Source organism: Anomaloglossus baeobatrachus, chromosome 3, assembly GCF_048569485.1.
Source record: "Anomaloglossus baeobatrachus isolate aAnoBae1 chromosome 3, aAnoBae1.hap1, whole genome shotgun sequence".
NCBI classification, from domain to species: domain Eukaryota; kingdom Metazoa; phylum Chordata; class Amphibia; order Anura; family Aromobatidae; genus Anomaloglossus; species Anomaloglossus baeobatrachus.
Genome location: NC_134355.1, coordinates 682,054,962 through 682,069,223, shown reverse-complemented (window position 1 = coordinate 682,069,223; position 14,262 = coordinate 682,054,962). Strand labels below are relative to the sequence as shown.

Sequence of the window (14,262 nt, the reverse complement as noted above, 5' to 3'; positions counted from 1 at the left end):
TGCGAGAAACTTGCAAAAAAGCAGGATGCTGAGATTTTTTTTTTTTTTTTTTTACCCTCCGATTTGGACTGAGAAAAAAATCGCAGATGAGAGCTGAATCATTCACTAACATGTGTCCGATTCCAATGCGAGGTTTTTCTCGCATTGCTCTACTGCGAGAAACTCGCAAGTGAGAAGCAGCCCTAACTGCTACCTCAGTCAGAGCTTCTTTTCCTTTAGTAAGCTGTTGATCATCAAGCAGTATATGATGACTTGGGTCGACATAAACAGCTGCCAGAAGAATTTTATTTTCCAATAGCTGTGTGTCTCCCTCAGTTTTATTGTAGCAGAAATGCCATCTGCAATTAAACCTCCCCTTTGGGACAGGCAAAACAGCAAGTTCTTCCACTCCCTTATGAAAATGCCAGGAGTTAAATCCTCTGCTTGTAATTTTTTTTTTTAGTCACGGTAAATGGGTGATTTTAAGAAATTCCTTCAATTCAGCCACCTGTGTCCATTGCCCTTCATTTAGGGTTACCTGAGGGTTCACCATATCTATAAGAAACCGTTTTAGTTCAAGCAATTGCTCAATCGATAAATAAGTGCTGCCCCACCGAGTGGCTTGATCAACATTTGCCCCGTTCCCAGCACGTATCTTCAAGATGGAATCAATTTTAGGGGTTCTGGCGGCAATAACCAATTTCCTCATTTTTCCAATCAGATTTCCAGCATGTCCCTCTTGCAGACTCTCTTATTGCCAGCTGCAGCGTGTGCACAACACAGCGCATGTGATGAATAGGAAACAAGATCATCTAATCCTAAAGTATCCTTTTGCTGTCCTTCTGTTGTAATATCTGCTTGTTCCTCAGTTACATGAACAGCGCTGCGGCTCCATCTCACACATACTGAATCCTGAATTTACTTCTAGCTGTTGTTCGTTCCTCTCATTCATCAGTTTAATTGTACTTATGCTTGAAGCATTGTTTTGTGAGGATCCGTTTTTCGGTTCAAAAACGGATCCTCACAAAGAATGAGCAGTCAGTTTGTGGCATTTTTCTAATCTTTCTTATTGAAAGCATTATTTATGAGCTCAAAAACCTTCCAGGTGATGCAGTTTTCTGAAAAGCTGATCTGCTTTTGCAGCTGAAAAACGTATCCTCAAAAAACGCAGCAAAAGCGCTGTGTGTGAATGTAGCCTTAGATCAGGAATAGAACAGCCATTTATAGGACATTTCATAACTTTCCCAAATTCCTATGAAAAAAAATATACAGGACATTCTGCATTGCACGCTGGACCCAATTTATTATATATTTTAGGAGCTGGAGTCGGTCCATTTTATACAGACTCCAACTCCACATCCCTGGTTAAACTGCATGGGTGGATAACCATTCCACTCGTGCCTAGCATGCACATGTCAGCTGTATAAATAAGCTGAGATGTGCGCCAATTAACCCTATGGCCGCTAGGACGTAATTTTACCGCCCGCGGTAGTTAACGGGTTAATTCTTTGTTGCAAAAGATAGATACATGAGAGATATCTATCTATGTGTGTTCCTACACCGTGTGCAGAACTAGGCAAATGAGTATTTTGATCACATGATGCTTTTTATACATGTCGTCCTACTCAAAGCTGTATAGGCTGAGAGCCAACTACCAATTAAGTAAATCAGGTGATGTGCACCTCTGTAATGAGGAGGGGTGCGGTGTAATGACATCAACACCCTATATAAGGGGTGCGCAATTATTAGGCAACTTCTTTTCCTTTGACAAAATGGGTCAGAAGAGAGATTGGACGGGCTCTGAAAAGTCCATATTGTGAGATGTCTTGTAGAGGGATGCAGCAGTCTTGAAATTGCCAAACCTTTTGAAGCGCGATCACCGAACAATCAAGCGTTTCATGGCAAATAGCCAACGGGGGTCGCAAGAAGCGCTGTGCAAAAAAGGCGCAAAATAACTGCCCATGAATTGAGGAAAATCAAGCGTGAAGCTGCCAAGATGCCATTTGCCTCCAGTTTGTCCCTATTTCAGAGCCGCAACGTTACTGGAGTATCAAAAAGCACAAGGTGTGCCATACTCAGGGACATGGCCAAGGTAAGGAAGGCTGAAAACCACCACCTCTGAACAAAAAACAGAAGATAAGACGTTGAGACTGATTTTTCAAAGGTTTTCTGGACTTATGACATGAGAATGACTCTTGATGGGCTAGAGGCTGGATCAGTAAAGGGCAGAGAGCTCCACTCCGACTCAGACGCCAGCAAGGTGGAGGTGGGGACTGGTATGGGCTGGGATCATCAAAGATCAACTTGTGGGACCTTTTCAGGTTGAGGATGGAGTAAAGCTCAACTCCCAGACCTACTGCCAGTTTCTGGAAGACAACTTCTTCAAGCAGTGGTACAGGAAGAAGTCGGTATCTTTCAAGAAAAACATGATTTTTCCCTCACCCTATGACTGCACCACGAGAGAGGGGATCCGCCCATCCAGGACAGGAAACCTTCAGGTTAAAAAGGGGCGGTCCTCTCGCCGCTTCAGTTTGGTTTCCTGTCCTGGAAAAGGGGGTTAAGTGTTCCAAATCCACGCTGGCCAGGTGGATTAGGGACGCCATTGAGTTAGCTTACACGGCTAGGGGTGCTGCTGTTCCGGTGGGTCTGAAGGCACATTCCACGCGGGCTGTAGCATCATCTTGGGCAGAACGGGCGGATGTTTCCATTGCTCAAATTTGTAAAGCTACAACATGGTCCTCTCACTCGACCTTTTATAAACATTATAGGTTGGATCTTTCCTTCTCCGACCTCACCTTTTGGGAGGAGTGTTCTACAGGCTGTGGTCCCTCCCTAATTTTTCTTTCGCTGTTATTCTCTCGTGGTGCCGTCATAGGGTGAGGGAAAAATACGTAATTACTTACCGGTAATGTGTTTTTTTCCGAACCCATGACGGCACCCTTATATTCCCACCCTGCACTGGGGATTGTTGGTTGGTTCACCTTCCTTTCTTTCTTCTTCCACAATTTTGCTGGTGGTGGCCTTCTACTAAGTTGTTGTTGTTGTCGTCGTCGTCGTCGTCTCCTCCTCTCATGCTCTGTAATCAAACTGAAGCGGAGAGAGGACCGCCCCTTTTAAACCTGAAGGTTTCCTGTCCTGGATGGGCGGATCCTCTCTCTCGTGGTGCCGTCATGGGTTCGGAAAACACACATTACCGGTAAGTAATTACGTATTTTCATGCAGGACAATGCTCCATCACATGCGTCCATCTACTCCACAGCGTGGCTGGCCAGTAAAGGTCTAAAAGATGAACAAATAATGACATGGCCCCCTTGTTAACCTGATCTGAACCCTATAGAGAACCTGTGGTCCCTCATAAAAGGTGAGATCTACAGGGAGGGAAAACAGTCCACCATTCTGGAAACAGTGCAATGTTGATCGTAAACAGATCAAGCAATGACAGAATCTATGGATGGTCGGCTGCTGAGTCATCAGAAAGAAAGGGGGCGATATTGGGCACTCTTTTTTTTTTTTTTTTTTTTTTTTTTTTTTTTTTTTTTTTTTTTTTTTTGGGGGGGGTTTTGTTTTTGCATGTCAGAAATGTTTATTTCTAAATTTTGTGCAGTTATATTGGTTTACCTGGGGAAAATAAACAAGTGAGAGGGGAATAGATTTAGTCTTTATTAAAGGGTACCTGTCATCAGAAATTTGGCTTTCAACCTAAATGTTTCCCCCTCTGCAGCTCCTGGGCTGCATTCTAGTAAGGTTTCTATACTTTTTGTGCCCCCTTTTAAACCAAAATAAATACTTTATAAAACTGTACCTTTTTCGGTTTGAAAATCTTGTAAATTATCCATGGGGGCGGGTCGTGTGGCGTCCGTTGCTGTATCTTACGCCGTCCCCATGCTCCAAATCATCCCTCAGAACGCCGCCCACTGCGCCCGAGGTCCCGTGCACGCTGGGACACCTAGTGACGTGGTCGCAGGCACAAGAGTATGGGCGGCGCTGTGATTGCATCACATGGATGATTTACAAGATTTTCAAACCGAAAGGTACAGTTTTATAAAGTATTTATGTTGATTTTAAAAGTGGGCACAAAGTATAGAAACCTTACTAGAATGCAGCCCACGAGCTGCAGAGGGGGAAACATTTAGGTTGAAAGCCAAATTTCTGATGGCCGGTTCCTTTTAAGTTGTCTAATAATTCTGCACAGTAATAATCTGCACAAACAGAATCCTCCTAAGATGGCCAAATCTAAATAAAAAAAAAAAACCAAACCTCCAACTGCCAAAAATATTAAGCTTTGATATTTGAGTCTTTTAGGTTGATTGAGAACAGTTGTTGATCGATAATAAAAAAAAAAAAAAAAATCCTTTAAAATACAACTTGCCTAATAATTCTGCACACGGTGTACATGGTTAACGCCATCATGATTAAGAGTGCTTTGTCACTTGAGATGCGTCGGTCATGACTTTGTCCCGACTGTAATGTGCCGCAATATGGGCTAAAGAAAAATAATAAAGAAAGCAAAATAAGGTACTTCTCTGCTGGAGCTGGACTTCATTCATGGACTTGTTGGTGAGTGGACAGTGTCTGTAATTTGGAGATGATGGGGCAGAGATCTTGCTGACATGGTGACTGGCTGATGGGGGATCCCCGGTGATCCGGCACTGTGGCTGCGGAGCAGTGGGATCCCTCTTTGTCACATTGTTTCCTCTGTCGGAGCTTTAGTTTATACCCAGCAGTGGAGGCGTCCTAGGGCCCCGACCTCTGGTACAGCCTGGTGCCAGGAGGCTGGTGTTTGGCTTTCTAACTTTTTTTTTTTTTTTTTTTTTTTTTTTTATATGTTGCGATTGACCGGTATCTCAGGGGTGACCTACCAAGAGCCAAATTTTTTTTATTTTTTTTTTTTTTTTTTCCTGATGTCTTGGGTGTCGCTGCCGGATATATAACCGGTCAAAGGGGGTTATCCCACCTCCAAATCATGAAACCTGTCTGCTGTGATCTCCTCCTCGCACACGTCGAGCTCACCGGTTGTATCACTCGGCCCTATCCCTTTTAGGTTACAGGGGCCTGACCAAGACAAAAGATGGTAGCCTCTGCCTCGCCATGGAGTACGGTGGCGAGAAGTCCCTGAACGACCTGATAGAGGAGAGGAGCGAGAAGAAACTGGGCCCGTTTCCTGCACACACCATTCTGAAGGTGGCTCTGAGCATGGCTCGGGGGCTGAAGGTACAATGTCACATGTACCCCTCGCAGGATACGACCCCTGTTAGTAAAGGGGCTACATTGCTTAGGTCATCAGTCTGCGGTGGAGCTTCATTATGGAGGTTGCACCACGTGTGCTCTGTTTTCTTGTCCCATATTCAGTTTTGCCAAAGAGTGTCCTCCTGAATATTTTGGTCCCAGCCTGTACTCGTGTTCTACGTCCTGTGGTGTGTTCTTATTTTCTGTGTCTTTCCAGTACCTGCACAACGATAAAAAGATCCTACATGGCGACATCAAATCCAAAAATGTCGTCATCAAGGGCGACTTTGAGTCCATCAAAATCTGCGAAGTTGGGTTGTCGCGGCCACTGGATGAGAACATGATCCGTGAGTGTCTCTCGTGGCCTCCTAATGACCTCCATGACAAAGAACCACCATCCCTATAATCGTGAAAAAATTGTGACACTTTCCTCCGGTTCCTTAACTCTTAGCACTCCAGCAACTTCACCCCTACCATGTAGTCACCGTTTCACTATTAGTGCCTCTTCCTTACTTTCTGGTGACCAGACTAGTCTTCATGCTTTTGTTTCACTGTTGGTGTCTCCTCCATATTTTCTATCAGTCAGACTAGTCTTCACATGTGTTTCATTATAACTCTTTCTTGCTTCCAGTGAGTGATCCACAGGTTTATTACATCGGTACTAAGTCTTGGAGTTCCAAGGAAGCTTTGGCGAATTACGGGGTCACCACTGATAAGTCAGACATCTTCGCTTTTGGTCTGACTCTGTGGGAGATGATGACCCTATCCATCCCTCATGTCAAAGTGTCACCAGAAGGCGTTAAAATAGGTTGGTGTTGTCAGGACCCGGCTGTGTAGGACACAGTGTGTCTGTGTAGGTCCGATCTCGGTCACATTCTGATCCCTTCTTCTGTTGGTCCACAGACGACTTGAAAGCCCTGGGGACCCGGCCACCCCTCAATGCGGACGAGCTGGATGACTCCTACCAGCGGGTCATTGAACTCTTCAAAATGTGTTCAAGTGAGGACCCCAAAGAAAGGCCTTCTGCTGCCCTGATCGTGGAGACCCTAGAGGCGGAAAACATCCAATGAGTATTTTATAGGCTGCGCTAGACCTCCAGAGTCTCCCAGTTTTCAGTGTTTCAGCCACATTTTGCATAGTTTTCAGGAGCTATATTAGGAAAGTCAGATTGTTAGAATAAGCCGATATTTAGTGATCGTTTAGTGAGGATGAGAGTAAAGATTGAGACAGCGCCCCCAGAGGCGAGGGAGAGAACTGCACCTCCGATACATGTTTTGTAGAGATGTAAAGGGGTCTTGTTTTTATGTTGTGTTGTCTGTTATATCCATGTTTCTATATGTTCTTATATATTCACCTAATAATAAAACGTCCAGCACTGTTATACAAAGTAATGTGTCGCCATCATTATACTACTCTGTGAGATCATAAGCTTCCCTCACTGCCCAGGACTCTGCAGTACATGGGGCAGTATTATAGCAGTTATATTCTTATACATAGGAGCAGTATTATAGTAGTTATATTCTTGTACATAGGGGCAGTATTATAGTAATTATATTCTTGTACATAGGGGCAGTATTATAGTAGTTATATTCTTGTATATAGGGGGCAGTATTATAGTAGTTATATTCTTGTACATAGGGGCGGTATTATAGCAGATACAGTGCGTACTGAAAGTATTCAGACCCCTTTAAATTTTTCACTGTTTCATTGCAGCCATTTGGTAAATTCAAAAAAGTTCATTTATTTATTTTTTTTTCCCCCTCAATGTGCACTCTGCACCCCATCCCCCCCATCTTGACAGAAAAAACAGAAATGTAGAAATTTTTGCAAATTTATTAAACAGAAAAAACTGAAATCACATGGTGATAAGTATTCAGCCCCTTTGCTCAGACACTCATATATAAGTCACATGCTGTCCATTTCCATGTGATCCTTATTGAGATGGTTCTGCTCCTTCATTGGAGTCCAACTGTGTTTAAGTTAACTGATAGGTGTGCGCCTTTCCAAATAAAGTCCTGTCTATATAAGACCTCACAGCTCACACTGCATATCACACCAAATGAGAATCATGAGGTCAAAGGAACTGCCCAAGGAGCTCAGAGACAATTGTGGCAAGGCACAGATCTGGCCAAGGTTACAAAGAATTTCTGCAGTACTTAAGGTTCCTAAGAGCACAGTGGCCTCCATAATCCTTAAATAGAAGAAGTTTGGGACCACCAGAACTTTTCCTAGACCTGGCCGTCCAGCCAAACTGAGTAATCGTGGGAGAAGAGCACCCATGCAGTACAGTTCACTTATTTACAGTGGCAGCGCGACACCATGCGGGTTGTGTGCTTCATACATTACCGCATGTGTCCACATGGTGATGCGCTCCTACTGTAAAAATATGAACTCTACTGCATGTGTGCTGGATTCTTTTTCCGTCAAAACGACGCAAATGTGAAACCGGCCTTACCCTTTCAAGGGTCTCACCTTTTCGGCGAACTCTTCACAGAATCATTGTGGGTGCAACAGGGGGTAAGAACACCTCTCTACCTACCACAACGGTGTCCCAAGCGCGCTCCTCGCAATAGATTTCCCTGGCGTTTTCGGTCCTTTCAGAACATTACCTCTCAGCCACCTGCACAGTCTTGGTGACCCTCCCAGCGCACGGAGCAAAAGCCTGGACCCTCTAAAACAAACACGGCCTTGCTCTCCCGTCCTAGGCAGGCCTAGTCTGGTGGGCCCTGTTCTCACCATTACGCCAGGCCTCCCCCAACCACCATAGGAGATCGATTGCTCCTCTTCCAAGACATCTGTCTTTCCTTAGATGACGCCAGGATTCGAGAACTTGTATCCACTAGTTACAAAATCAAATTCATCTTTTTCCCTATGAGACGTTATGTGCAATCACGCATTCTCAAATACATGGCCCAAAATCGGGCCTTGTCTCAGGCTATCTCAGCACTCGCGATGCAGGTGTCATCGTACCAGTTCCCACCGAACAACGTTACAAAGAGGCTAAACAGAGCACCACGGTCTCGCCCCTTTCGCATGGAATCTCTAAGATCCATGGTTGCGTCCATGGAACCAGTAGACTTCTTGGTCGCCATCGATATACAAGATACTTACTTGCACATTCCAATCTACAAAGCTCACCAGAGGTTGCTTCGGTTCACAATTGGGGAGGACTTCCCAATTTACGACTCTCCCCTTTGGCCTAGCCTCAGCACCTCGAGTCCTTACCAAGGTCATGGCGGCCGTCATGACCGTGCTTCGTCCCAGAGGTATTTTAGTCATCCCTTACCTGGAATACCTCATAGGAACAGTCATTTGTTGCCTGCTCAGAGAGTGTTCAAATCTGCTTGAACACTCTCACGAGGTTGGGATGGCTTGTCAACTGCCAAAAGTCGTCTCTATTTCCATCTCAACGTCTTGTCTTTTTGGGCGTTGTCCTAGACACCTCCTTGAGCCCGGGTGTTTCTACCAGCAGAGATATGGACCTCTGAGACAGGGCATTCAGGTACTCCGGCGCAGGCGCCTCCTTCCTCTACAGTTCGAAATGAAGATTTTGGGGAAGATGGTGGCAGTAATGGAAGCCGTCCCGTTCGCTCAATTTTACCTTTTTCCTCTTCAGCTGGTTCTCCTTTCAGAGTGGGACAGGAACATGGCGTCCCTCGATCGCCCCGTTCTTCTTTCCCAGAGAGTGATTCACTCCCTCCTCTGGTGAACCCATCACTCCTCACTGTCCCAAGGGAGATTCTTCCTCTCGATTCACTGGCACATAGTCACGACAGACGCCAGCCTGATAGATTGGGGAGCAGAGTTTCATTATCACACGGTTCAGGGTCACGGGTCTATCCCGAAACGCTCCCTCCCGATCAACATTCTGGAGGAAAGGGCAATATTTCGGTCTCTTTAAGAGTTCCTTCCGCTTCTCTCGGGACTTCCGGTTCGGATTCAATCCGACGACACCACTGCAGTGGCATACATAAATCATCAAGGAGGGACATGCAGCTTAGCAGCGATAGAAGTCACCAAGATCCTTCGTTGGGCAGAGAAGCACGCCTCTACCATCTCCGTGGCTCACATCCCAAGGGTAGAAAACTGGGCCGCGGACTTCCTAAGCCGACAAAGTCTGGCAGCATGAGAGTGGTCCCTCTTCGAGATAGTCCAGCAGATCTGCCACAGCTAGGGTCCTCCAGACGTGGATCTTATGGCATCTCGTCAAAATGCCAAGGTTCATCCCTTCATAGACTGCTCCCGCAGCCTGCAGGAAATAGACTCCGATGCCCTGGTCCTGCAGTGGTCCCAGTTTCGGCTCCCTTACATATTTCCTTCGGTTCCCCTCATCCTAAGGGTGATCAAGAAGGTCAAGGCAGAGGGAATCTCTGTTATACTAGTAGCTCCAGATCGGCCCAGGAGGGCCTGGTATTCGCAACTTGTCCAGCTACTAGGCAACACTCCCTGGCGGCTTCCTGACTGCCCAGATCGTCTGTTGCAGGGTCCAATTTGCCACCAGAACTTCACTCTGCTCCGTTTGACGGTGTTGCTGTTCAATCCTTGATTATAGTCAGGATCGGTCTCCCTCCCCAGCTCATTTCCACTATGAAGAATGCTAGAAGCCCTCCTCGGCTCGCATTTATCATAGAACATGGAGATCGTTTCTCTCTTGGTGCGAACAAAATTGAAAGTCACCGCTTACCTTTTCCTTGTCCAACATCCTGACCTTTTTGCAACTGGACTGGATTCTGGGCTAGCCCTCAGTACCCTCAAGGGACAGGTCTGTGCACTTTCGTTTTTTTTTCCAGAAGTAGCTAGCGGCTCGAGCTCAGATTCGTACCTTTCTTCAGGGGATAACCCATTTGGTTCCCCCCTATCGTCAGTCCCTAGATCCATGGGACCTTTAATCTGGTTTTATGAGTCCTTCTGCAAGCGCCTTTTGAACCAGGCAGGGGAGCCAGCCGTCACGAAGCATGGGACTTCCCAGTCGCATGGACAACCACAGGGGGCAGGCACCGCATGGGGTAGAAGTAAGAGCAACCATCACACTTCAGACAGAACCTTCCTGGGCACAGCTTGGGACAACACCTAGCACTGACAACTGGAGTTAGTGTTTCCTCTCTCCTCGTGGCCCCATGGCTTGGACTAGGAGGCTCGGCCCGGGTTCCGAATAGCTACAGAGGGACACTTCACTAAACTTTCACAGGCACCGGCGGTGACCGCTGACAGATACAGGATCGGCTGGAGCCCATCGTGGCAGAGAACGACACCTCGGGCAGCGCTTAAAAGGACTTGTGAGTAAAAACACTTGGAACTGCAGCCCCGGCCTCTGCCCCTCCTTTAACTGATGCCGACGCTCAACACTGCGGCGCCAACGGAGACTACTACCAAAACCCCGCCATCTTCCCGGGGTAATCCCGCTCCGCCTGTGGGGAGCGACACCATCCCGGCTGCAATTAACATCTGCCCCGTCAAGAGACCCTTCAGCGACGGCCCCCCATCCCTGGCCGCATACCACAGGTGCCGTCACGATCCTAATAGACTTTCTTAAACCCCCGACTATTACCTCCATCCTCTCTGCCACCCTCCAATCCTCCTTCCTGTACGCCTCGAGGCAACGGAAGCGGGCCAGGCCACCCCGTGACGATGCAGAAGAATCTGCACCACGACCCAGCAACGAGTAGGTTAAAACACCTGCCCCGTGGGGCGCTACACAGACACTGCTGAAGAGACGGCTTCCTCCTTTAAATAAAAACTGTCTATTCTGGACCTACAGTTAGCTCTATGATAGGTGAACCCCTCGTGGCCTGGGGTGTGCCGGATGTGGACATCCACCAGGCAAGCCTCACTAGCCATGCTATTAAGAGCGACGCTAATATGTCAGCTTGCCTCTGGCACCTCCTCTGTATCGGGGTCTCGTGACAGTGTTAAAATCCCCTCCAAAGACGACCTGCCGACTCGTAAAAAGGTAGGGCTTGATCCTCATAAAGAGACACTTCCGGTCCCACTTAGATTGGGGACCATAGATATTAATGAGCTGGAGCTCCTGTCCCTTCATGAGGACATCTAAGATCAGGCACCTCCCCATTTCTAATTCAATAACCCGCCGGCATTCTACCGATGCGGTAAAAAGGACCGCCACTCCGCTATACGGCTCGGTTGCAAGAGACCAATAAGATGGCCCGAGTCTCCACTCCCTTTTGGCTTTAAACACCTCTGCCACGTTTGGCAGCCTGGTCTCCTGCAAAAAGAAAATGTGAGCTTCAAAAAATATCAAAGGCCACAAATCTAATCGTGTATGACTTAATGCTGGCGACATTAATGGACGCCAGCGTCAACGGAGTGGGTACCGCCGTCAGTGGTGATTGAGTTAGACGGCTTTCTTTTTCCCACTCCCCTTCCCATCTTCTGCCTCTGAGGAAGAATCCTTCCCCCTCTATAGTGACGCAGATACATCCATTCCTACATGCTTTCTTCCTTTATCGTCCTCGTCTCCGGACTCGGTCAGTCCCTCCCCCTGTGGACCTTGCATCCCCAGGAAAAGGAGACTCTACACCCCCTGTAAGCACCGCCGAGGCCGGAACCTCACCCTCTGCTTCCTCCTCAGAGGAAGAGATGTCCTCAAGGGCTTGGAACTGGTTAGAGAGACCCACTAGAGGGGAGTCGGTTTTACCTTCCTTAGGTACCTTGGTCAGAGCAGGAGAAGATGTTACATGTCACTTGTTTTTCTTCTTCCTGGTGCCACGCTTGCGCTTTCCCTGTAGCAGCTACCTATAATCCTCATCCATACTTTCATAATGGGAGGATTCTGAGGAAGTGGCACTTTCCTCCCTGTGGATCCTCCTGGCCTCCTCATCTAACTCATTGTCCCTCGGGGCCTCAGCAGCATGACTGGCCTCCAGGACAGAGGTCTCATTAGTTGCCCAGGGCTCACCCACCTGCCTCTCCTGTCTGTGCTTATCTAGACACCTCAGCTGGGCAGACATTTTATTCCTGCTTTTCCTCCCTGGCCCCTCAGCTCCTTCACCTCTGCTAGTTCCTTCCCCATTACGACTTTCTCCCACCGGGGTCATAACTGCATTAGCGAAGGAGCGAGGACAACGGCTGAACGGGTGACCTAAAGGGTGCGCTAATGATATATCGTCAGGGTCACGTCGTTAGTGACACATATCTGGCGCCGTTAGTGACATCGCAGCATGTGACACCAAGGAGCGACGATCAACAATCGCAAAAACGTCAAAAATCGTTGATCGTTGATGTGACGACCTGGACTCTGTCAATACTTAGCAGGGGTTAAATTTCTTAAAATTCAGCCAGACATGAAGATAGTTTGTTTATAGACGGGGGATAAGCCCTCATTGTTTTTACAAGACTCTTGTTGACTCATGTAATTGCCTTGGCTAATGAAGGCCAGACACACAGATAAATCAATTATGCGAACTTACCATTGTATTACTAAGTGAATTGCTAGATGTGATGTAACTTACCTGTCTCACCCTTGTCTCTGGATACTTGAATATGGCTTGAAATCTAGCCAATAAGAGCACAGTCTTTTCCACCAATCGTGAAGACCCCAATGGTCTGAATGGAGAGCTCAGGGGTATAAGAAGGAGGATTGTCTATTTCTCAGAGAGACTCTTGCTACATGCTACCAATCTAGGATCTGCGGATCTGATTGGCCAGCCATAACCAAACCTGGATTATAACACTATATGGATTTCAGCATCGAATGCAAGGATTCGGCTGAGATATAAAGGACTACCTAAGGAAGGAATCCACCTTGAGACAATCCAGTCATCTGGCTACAGACTTTGCAGATCTCAGCCAGCTTCCTAAATCCGGTGTTATTCCATTCTTGGTGGGTGCCCGCCGAAAGCGGGGTGCTGCTGGATTGGAGTAAGTAGCCCTGGAAGCTCTGAGGCAAGGACATTCTAATCCCTGGTGAGCAGTGGAAGGGTGAGACTCTGTTTCCTGTTACATTTGTGGTTTTGCTGGTTATGTGTTATGTGCCGTTAATATTTTGGGGATCCAATAAAGTCTTAATATTGTGATTCCCTCACCCTGTGTTGTCTGAGTAGTGTTCCGCCCACGGGTAAGGAGGTCGGGCGTTCAGTTGGGATGAGCCCTGGGCCACGCTGTCTTTCTAAAGGTGGCCGGGCCAGCGGACGAGAGCACCCACTGACCCCCGTGTCTCCACAGGAGAGCACCCACTGACCCCGGTGTCTCCACAGGAGAGCACCCACTGACCCCCGTGTCTCCACAGTTGACACGTCGCTCCTTTTCATAATATCGTTGGTGGTGCATGCCACTGGTTGTTCGTCGTTCCTGCGGCGTCACACATCGCTATGTGTGACACCGCAGGTACGATGAACATCTCCTTACCTGCGTCCACCGGCAATGCGGAAGGAAGGAGGTGGGCGGCATGTTACGGCCGCTTATCTCCGCCCCCCCCTCTGCTAATGGGCAACCGCTTAGTGACGCCGCAGTGATGTCGCTATGACGCAGGACGCACCTCCCCCTTGAAGGAGGGATTGTTCGGCGGTCACAGCGACGTCGCTGAAAAGATATGTGCGTGTGACGCTGCCGTAGCGATAATGTTCGCTACGGCAGCGATCACCAAATGTCGCACAAACGTCGTGGGCGGGTGCTATCGCCAGCGATGTCGCAGCGTGTAAAGCACCCTTTACTCACCACACAGGTGGCACCTAATCTCCTTACAAGATGCGGCGAGATGGCCGACATCCCCACACAATGCCCATTTCTGCCCTGTACAATTTGCATTGAAGTGTGTGGGGTCGCCGCACTTGTGACAGAGCTTCGGTTGCCCCTGGTAGAGGACCAGGTTATGATCCCTACTTAGGAAGGCAGAGGATGGGATGTGGGCAACCGTACCACCTGAACGCTTACGTTTTACCATAATCGTCCAGGCCCCTGACCAGATACCAAACTCATTTCGTTTTTTCTTCGGCATTTCCACCACCTCTCCATACCGACTAAGCCATGTCATGGTGTCAAAACAAGAAAGCGACTCATTACAAGTCATCACAGTCACTCTCTTGACTTGGTTTTGGCGAG

The 14,262-nt window shown here is 47.7% G+C and overlaps 1 protein-coding gene across 2 annotated transcripts in view; it reads left to right on the top strand.

The window, feature by feature from the left end:
- The window catches only part of LOC142297064 (lymphokine-activated killer T-cell-originated protein kinase-like), a 16,837-nt gene extending 10,263 nt beyond the window's left edge, over nucleotides 1-6,574 (top strand). For both annotated transcript variants that reach the window (XM_075341306.1, XM_075341304.1), the window contains exons 4-7: nucleotides 5,021-5,190; nucleotides 5,423-5,552; nucleotides 5,837-6,013; nucleotides 6,109-6,574. In XM_075341306.1, coding sequence (XP_075197421.1) covers nucleotides 5,021-5,190; nucleotides 5,423-5,552; nucleotides 5,837-6,013; nucleotides 6,109-6,275 — 644 coding nt within the window. In that variant the 3' untranslated portion in view covers nucleotides 6,276-6,574. The remainder of the gene's footprint in view (nucleotides 1-5,020; nucleotides 5,191-5,422; nucleotides 5,553-5,836; nucleotides 6,014-6,108) is intronic.
- The last annotated feature ends 7,688 nt before the right edge of the window (nucleotides 6,575-14,262 follow it).